The 8,547-nt window shown below is 60.9% G+C and overlaps 1 protein-coding gene across 1 annotated transcript; it reads right to left on the reverse strand.

Moving 5' to 3' along the window:
* Positions 1-4,366: 4,366 nt before the first annotated feature.
* Positions 4,367-8,134, reverse strand: FIGNL2 (fidgetin like 2; the record flags this gene model as incomplete). Its single annotated transcript, XM_082073441.1, has 1 exon — positions 4,367-8,134. The coding sequence occupies one exon, from the start codon at positions 8,132-8,134 to the stop codon at positions 5,933-5,935; it is 2,202 nt and encodes a 733-aa protein (XP_081929567.1). The 3' UTR covers positions 4,367-5,932.
* Positions 8,135-8,547: the final 413 nt, after the last annotated feature.

Raw genomic sequence — 8,547 nt, forward strand, 5'->3', positions numbered from 1 at the left:
CCCGGGCGCTGCGGCGGCGCCGGGAGGAGCGGATGGGGTTGTTCTGCTCCGAGAGCTGCTCCAGCTCCTGCAGGACCTGGTCGGGCCGCGCCAGCTGCCCCTGGAGCCGGCGGCACTCGGAGGGCGACAGCAGCTCGGCGATGCGCCCGATGGTGTGACGGCCCACGTTGGCCGCCACCGTGTCCTCGCAGCGGCCACCCAGCACCAGCAAGAGCAGGATGAGTCCTGCGGGTACCAGCATCACTCGGGCGGCCCTCGGCATCGCGGTGTCCGAGGAACACGGAGCTGGCCCGGTCTGACCTCACAAGCCGGAGCATTCCAGGGGCACGTCCCTGTCCCCCATGCAACGGGATGCTGCGATCCTAACAGATTTCTTGATCTCAGTGAATTTGCAGAGCTGAAATGCATACACCGAGTGGAGAAGGGATGTCTAGAAGCTGCAATCAGAAACAAGGCGGCAAAAAAAACCCCAAAAGACCAAAAAAAAGAGCAGCTGAGCAGATCTACAGAGTGAAACCCCGTCCTAAATGCGCCGTACCCGCTGGTGGCAGCTGCTTCAGGGGTCTGGCCGTGGTTCTCTGGCCGTGTTTAGCCAGCTCGCCACCCCATAAGGTACCATGGGATCGAACTGAATGCAATTTCACTCACACTTGTACGTAAAAGCAAACACACGTGTTTCCCGGCCATGAGCGGTGCCTGATGTCTCCCTAGAAATCAAATTCCAGAATCCATGTCCCGCCCCAGGCTGAGCATCCCCTGTCCGCACCGCCGTGCCCAGCGCAGCCCCTCGCCTCCAGCCCAGCGCCCCCCTGTGTCCTCCCAGCACCCCCCAGCATCCTCCCAGCACCCTCCCTGTATTGTCCCAGTATCCTCCCAGCATCCTTCCCAGTATCGTCCCAGTATCCTCCCAGCATCCTCCCAGTACCCTCCCAGTATCCCTCCCAGCATCTTTCCCAGTATCCTCCCAGCATACTCCCTGTATCCTCCCAGCATCCTTCCCAGTAATCTCCCAACATCCCTCCCAGCATCTTTCCCAGTATCCTCCCAGAATCCTCCCAGTATCCTTCCCAGTATCCTCCCAGCCTCCTCCCAGTATCCTCCCATCCCCTCCATCCCTCCCAAGTTGGGTACCACACACTCACAGCACAGGGACATGGGAACACATTCAATGGGTCCTCGATTAACAGCAGAGCCAAACCAAGGGGCTGGAAATGTCTGCAAGGGGCTTCAGGGCACCTTCCCCCCCGGCAGGGATGTCTGTCCGTCCGTCCGTCCATCCATCCATCCATCCATCCATCCACCCATCCAGGACACCCTTTGTGTCCCACCCCCTCCTCACCCCCGGGACCCAGCTCCATCTTTCCCAGTATCCTCCCAGCATCCTCCCAGTATCCTCCCAGCATCCTTCCCAGTAACCTCCCAACATCCCTCCCAGCATCTTTCCCAGTATCCTCCCAGCATCCTGGGACCCAGCTCCATGGGGTCTGTCCCGGCTCAGCAGCCGCTGTCCCCCTGTCCTGCTGGCACTTTTGCAAGAGCTGGGTCATGGATGCTCCCCTGGGACGGCTCCACCACCTCCCGAAAGCCCCTCCCGCCCTTTCCCTTCCCAAGGAGGGGGCCCAGAGCCCCGCAGACCCCACTGGGAACCTGCATTTCCCTCTCCCACCCCAGATGGATGGAGCACGGGTTATGTTTCACCAAAGCGGTTTTGCTCGGGGCTCAAGCGAGGCCCCGTAACCACGAGGTGGCAATGCCGCCACGGCCCCGCGCTGCCATCGGGGTGACACAGATCACAGAACGTCAGGGGTTGAAGGGACCTCGGAAGCTCATGGTTTTCCCCGTCTGGACGGGCAGAGCGGGGCTGGACGCCCATATCCCGGGTGGGAAAAGCAGCTCGGTGAGGGGCTCCCGTCCCCATCCCGCTGCTTCGCAACAAAACCAACGCCACCGTCCCCTCCAAAAGTGACCCCCAACATCGCCAGACAAAGGCGCAAAACTCAAATGGGTTTAGGCACAGCGGTCCTGGAGAGGAGCTGAGTGGCCCTTTGCTGCAGGAGGAGGAGGAGGAGGAGGAGGAGGGAGCCTCCCAGCATCCTTCCCAATATCCTCCCAGTATCCTCCCAGCATCCTTCCCAGCATCCTCCCAGTATCCTCCCAGCATCCTTCCCAGTATCCTCCCTGTATCCTCCCAGCATCCTTCCCAGCATCCTCCCAGTATCCCTCCCAGCATCCTTCCCAGTATCCTCCCAGTATCCTCCCAGTATCCCTCCCAGCATCTTTCCCAGTATCCTCCCAGCATCCTCCCAGCATCCTCCCATCCCCTCCAGCCCTCCCAAGTTGGGTACCACACACTCACAGCACAGGGACATGGGAACACGTTGAATGGGTCCTCGATTAACAGCAGAGCCAAACCAAGGGGCTGGAAATCTCTGCCGGCTCACGACTCCACGGCCCAACCACCAAGTAATTTATTCATAACGCAGTAACCTCAGGGGTCCCAATAAAAGGCCGGAGCTGCTCATTGTTCCAGATGCGCCCGCACAAAGGCCCAGGGATGCCATCGTGCCCCCCCCGGTACGGGGAGATACAGCACCCGATTCCTCCCCCCACCTGCTCAAACACCCTGAACCCACCGCACTAATTGCCACAATAATTTCCATGGTGGGACCAGGGCTGCTCCCCAATATTGCTGATGGTCTAAACCCCAGACTGGGTGCAGAGATCGGACTGGGGGGGGGTTGGGGGGGGACACATTCATCAGTCTGTCCAACGCGCTTGAGAAAACAAACTAAGAAGGCGCCATGGGCTGGGAGCTGCTTTTCCCTTCGATTCCATCAGTAACAGCGGCAAAGGGGGAAAATCCATCCCCGGGGGGTGGGGGAGCCCCCAGGGACCAGCGTCCCCCTCCCGGGGTGACAGCGATGCTGGGGGACAGGGACACGGGGCCATGGACCGGCCATCTCCAGCCACATGGGGCTGGGGCGGGGGGAGGACGAAATCTGGATCCCCCCAATATCCCTAACAAGGGGGACACACCTGGACCCCTCAATATCCCTAATGAGGGGTGCAAATCTGGACCCCCCCCAATATCCCTAACAAGGGGGGGCACATCTGGACCCCCCAATATCCCTAATGAGGGGGGACACACTTGAAGCCCCCCATCACCTCTAATGAGGGGGGAACATTTGGACCTCCGTCTCCTCCCCCTCCCCATCCCTAATGAGGGGGGCGCATCTGGACCCCCCCATCAGGCCTAATAATGGGAGACACATCTGGACGCCCCCCATAACCGCTAACAAGGAGGGCACACTTGGACCCCCCCCCCAATATCCCTAATGAGGGGGACACACCTGGACCCCCCCCATATCCCCAACGAGGGGGGCACATCTGGACTCCCCCAGTATCCCTAATGAGGATGGCACATCTGGACACCCTAATATCCCTAACAAGGGGGGGGCACATCTCCATACCCCAATATCCCTAGTGAAGTGGGCACATCTGGACCCCCCAAATACCCCTAGTGAGGGGGGGACATCTGGACCCCCCAATATCCCTAATGAGGGGTGCAAATCTGGAATGCCCCCCAATATCCCTAACAAGGGGGGCACATTTGGACCCCCCCAATATCCCTAATGAGGGGGGATACACTTGAAGCTCCCATCACCTCTAATGAGGGGGGCACATCTGGACACCACCTGCCCCCACCCCCGAGCCCCATTATCCCTAATGAGGGGGCACATCTGGACCCCCATCACCCCTAATGATGGGGGTCACATCTGGACACCCCCAATATCCCTAACGAGGGGGGACACACTTGAAGCCCCCATCACCGCTAATGAGGGGGCACACCCAGACCCCCCAATATCCCTAACGAGGGGGGGCACATCTGGACACCCCAATATCCCTAATGAGGGGGGGGACACATCTGGACTCCCCCCTCACCCCTAATAAGAGGCACCTGAGCCCCCCATCACCCCTAATGAAGGAGCCATGCCAGGCCCCCCATCACCCCTAACAAGGCAGGGGGGCACCCCTGGACCCCCCAATATCCCTAATGAGGGGGGGGACACACTTGAAGCCCCCATCACCGCTAATGAGGGGGCACACCCGGACCCCCCAATATCCCTAATGAGGGAGGCACATCTGGACACCCCAATAATGCCCCATCCCCACCTCTGCAACATCCCAATGTCCCCCCTGTCCCCTGCAACACCCCCTACCCACAGCCACCCCCAAAATCTCTCCTTCCCCCCCATAAACCAGAACCCCCCAGGGCTGAAAAAGCCGGGGGGGGGACACAGCTCCAAGCCAAATGTTCAGGTAATCTCTTTAATACTGTGTAATATTTTCTTTTTAAAATACAGCATTTCTTGAGGTAGACCATTACAGCTCAAAAGCATCTTTCTTTTCTTTCTCAGACATTAATAAGACATGAATTAAATACTTTCATGTACAATATGTTGCAAAATGAGGTAGAAATGGTTACAGAGAGTGTACAAAGTCAAATATGATAATTATAATAATAATAATAATAAAAAGGCTTCAGGAATCCAGTACCACTTTTTGGAGGAAGCGGGTAGGGGGGAGACGTCTACCCCGCTAATGCCCTTTGCTGCCCGCCCGCTGCACCGCGGAATCGCGAATTAATGGGGAAAATGGCCCAAAGTGGGCAGGCGGCTCCTCCCATCATGGGGGGGACCCTGGGGGGGTTGTGTCCTCTCTGCCTGCGCAGACCCTGAGGTTCTGGGGGGGCTGCTCTGGGGCTGGGGGGGTGACCCTGGAGCAGCTGCCTCCCCCGGTACAACATAGAGCTCTAAAAACAAAGTAATAGTTTATTTAATTGGGAAATCAAAGCAACCCTATGTGGCGATGAGAAGGAAGGGGGGGGTCGGGGCGGGGGTGCATGGGGGGGTCTTGCTCTTGCAGTTTTGCATTGAGGAAGGGGGGGGTGAAACCCTGCAGCACCCGCGTGGCCTCTTTGTCACCCCATTCATTCCCCGTGCAAAACGGGCACCGGGAGGATCCCCCCCGCCCCCCCGGCCCCATCCGGGATGCGCTGGGAGATGCTGGAGGATGCTGGACCAGCCTGATCCAAAAAGTGGTGCCAGCGGCGGCTTCCGAACTACAGCACTACCACCCTTTCTGTTGCAGACACGTTACTCCACCAAACGCTACAATAACCATGTTAAACAAAAAAAAAACCCAAGAAATCAAATAAAATTATGGCATAATATACGTGAAAAGCACCCAAAATACATTCAACTTTCATCTTTGTAACAGCTTCAAGTTTTGTTTGTTTTACTTTTCTTTCTTCTTCCCGTCACCCTTTTTGGAAGCAAAAAACACGAGGCGGCTTTGTCCCAGGACAAATCTCTTTTTCCTTTGTTGAGAAGATAAAAAGAGTTATTAAAAACACATTCTTTTTCTTTTTCTGAGGTAATTCTTTTCCTGAGTAGTTAAAAAGAAACAAAAACCACAAAAAAAAATACTACATAGTTACAAAAATAAAACCAAAGTCTAGTATATTAAACAATCTACAGCATTTTACTCCAAAATCCCCTGGGTTTGTGTCCCCCCGCCCCGATCGAGGACGTCGCTCGTGCCCGTGCGAGGGGGCAGCTCTGCGTGAGACGCCCGAGGTATTTGTGTTGGGAACAATAAAAGCAATTAAAACCAATAATAATAACGGAGCCTCTGGGTAGACGGGGAGCTCGTGCATCCGAAGCCGGATCCTGAGGCGCCTCCGACCCCGCTCGCTGGTCCGGGGACGGATGGCCGGGGAAATAATAAATAGGTTATTCATCCTGAGTTCAGCGGGCTGCCGAGAAACCGAGAGGAGGAGAAGAGTCCGGAATAGCGAAGATGAGGGATGTGGCGCCGCCGGGGCGAGCGGGCGAACCGGAGCCCCCTCCGAACCTCGGCGCAGGGTCGGTCAGTGCCGGGTGCCGTACATCTTGTCCCACTCCAGGAGCAGGTCCAGGTCCTTGCGCGCGGCGGCCGGGCGCACCTTGCAGAACGCCCTCTCGAAGTCCTGGTAGGAGGTGGGCTGGAGCGCGCCCGGCAGCCCGCGCAGCGCGGCCGCCCCCGCCTGCTGGCACAGCTGCACCAGCTCGGCGCCCGAGAAGCGCTCGGTGCGCTGCACCAGGGACGCCATCTCCCTCTCGCTCAAGCAGGAGCTCTGCTGGAGCAGGGCCTGGTGCAGGATCTGCCGCCGGGCGATGCTGTCCGGCAGGGAGATGTAGAACCGCTTGGCGAAGCGCCGGTGAGAAGCTTCGTCCATGCTGCCGGGCCGGGAGGTGGTCCCGATGATGACCAAGTTCTGCTCGGATGAGGTAGACACGTTGTCCAGGTAGGAGAGGAGCTGCGACTTGAGGTTGCTCACTTGGCCGCCGTCCTCGCCGGCCCGGGCCACCAGCAAGGACTCGGCCTCGGTGATGAGCACCACGGCGGGCTGCCGGCAGCTGGCCACGAAGAACACGGTCTGCAGGATCTTCTCGGCTTCGGCTTTCCAGGTGGAGAGCAGGGTTGTCCCGCTGAGCTTCAGCAAGGTGGAGCCCAGCTGGGTGGAGATGCAGCGGCTCAGCAGGGTCTTCCCCGCGCCGCGGGGACCGAACAGCAGCACGGTCCGGGGCACGCGGCTCGCCCCGGTGTAGGCGCCGGGACGCAGGATGGGCCACACCAGCTCCTCCTCGATGGCGGCCTTCACGGAGACCTGCCCGGCGATGTCCGTCCACTGCACGGGCGGCCCCCGCTCCACCACCTTGGTGTTCACCAGCTCCAAGACCAGGGGGTCGACGTTCTTGGGTTGCTCCTCCACCGACGGGCTGCCGAAGAGCGGCGCTTTGGGGGGCAGCCGCAGCGGGAAGGGGGGACCCGGCTCAGCCGCCCGCTCCCCGTTGGCGAGGGGGGGGCTGAACTTCTCGAAGGGCTCTGCCGGCCGCAGCGGCGCGTCCCCGGCGCCATAAGGCGGCGAGACCACGCTCTTCATCGGCTGCCCGCTGTACTTGCCGCCGTGCTCCTCGGCGTTGCCGGCTCCCGCCGGCCGCTTCCCGGGCTTGAAGGCCACCTGGGGGGACTCGGCGCTGCCGCCGAAGCCGTTGCCCCGGCACTCGCCGTTGTCCGACATGGCGTAGGGGGACTTTGGCTGCTCGTAGCTGTATTTCCTATACCTGCCCTCCCCCTCGTCCTCCCCACCGGAGATGTCGAAAGCCTTCCTCTTCAAGGCACCCGCCGCCTCGGTGCCGAGGGGCGGCACGGACAGGGGGGCCAAGCCGGCGCCCTGGTAGCCATAGCTGGGGACGCCGGGCGGGCGGGTGGCGGGCGGCGGGGCCGGGATGGGGGTGGGCGCCGCGATGCCGGAGGGCAGGTAGGATGCGGAGGGGTGCGGGGGGTGGATGGTGCCGTATCCCGGCTGCGGGGGGTAGCTGCCGGCCGCGTAGTTGTACATGGGGCCGGAGGAGCCGTAGCCGGGCACCAGGGCGGGCGAGGGGTGCGGGGGCTGCAGGAGCCCTGAGCCATGCAGGGCGGGAGGGTGCGGGGGGGGCAGCGCTGCCGCGGGCTGGGTGCAGTAGCCGGAGGGCAAGTAGGTGCCGCTGTAGCCTGAGGGGTACTCCTGAGACGACCCGAGCCCGCCGGAGCCGGTGGTGGCTCCTCCGCAGGAGTTCCCGGGGTAGATGGGGTCGGCGAGGTTGGCGGACACCACCGGGGAGCCCCCGAGCCCGATGGCCCCGCCGCTGGGGGGGACGGCGGGCGGCACCACCCCCTTGGCGCCGGGGAGGCCATCGTGGATGGGGGTCAGGGGGTAGGTGCCATCAGACCCGTGCGCCACCGGCCAGGGCTCCCCGTCCCCCTTCTGCCCGTTAACCGGCCCGAAGGCTCCATCCCCGTAGCCGCTCAGCACCGGGCGCTCATAGGGCGCGTCCAGCACCCCCGAGTACTTCTCGGCGTACCTCTTGAGCAGGTTGGAGGCGGTGAGCGCCGAGATGTCGTCGTTGGCCCAGGCGTAGTTGAAGCGCTGGCGGGTGCTGGGGTAGAGCTCGGACTTGTGGGCCGGCGAGGAGGTGGTGGAGGAGACGTCGAGGTGCTGCTCTGGCCACTGGTTCAGGGACTGGGCATGCTCTGGTGACCAGTGCATCTTCGACAGACCTGCGGGGCACAGGACAGCGCGGTGAGGGCAGCGAGGCAGGGACGAGCCCCTCTTCTCATCGAGCGTCTCCAAAACCATCCATACCGCCCTGTCCCGGCCCACATCGCACCTCCCGACCACAATTACACTCGCGCTCTGCATTTTCCATGCAGGGACACCGGACGTGGAGCACAGTATAATGATCATATTATAATGCATATAATATTAATAGGATTAATATCTCGCCCCACTACCCCCGTCACAGTTCCCTCGCATCCCTGTCACCCCACAGCTCCACATCACGGGGATGCCGAGGTTGGTGTCACCCTCTCTTTCTCCAGCACCCAAACACCAGACGGCCCCCGGGCACACGCAGAGGGAGGTGACATTGTCCCCCATCCCCAGCGCTGGTCCCCACGTCC

The sequence above is a fragment of the Streptopelia decaocto genome (assembly GCF_964273445.1).
Source record: "Streptopelia decaocto genome assembly, chromosome: 27".
In the NCBI taxonomy this organism is placed as follows: domain Eukaryota; kingdom Metazoa; phylum Chordata; class Aves; order Columbiformes; family Columbidae; genus Streptopelia; species Streptopelia decaocto.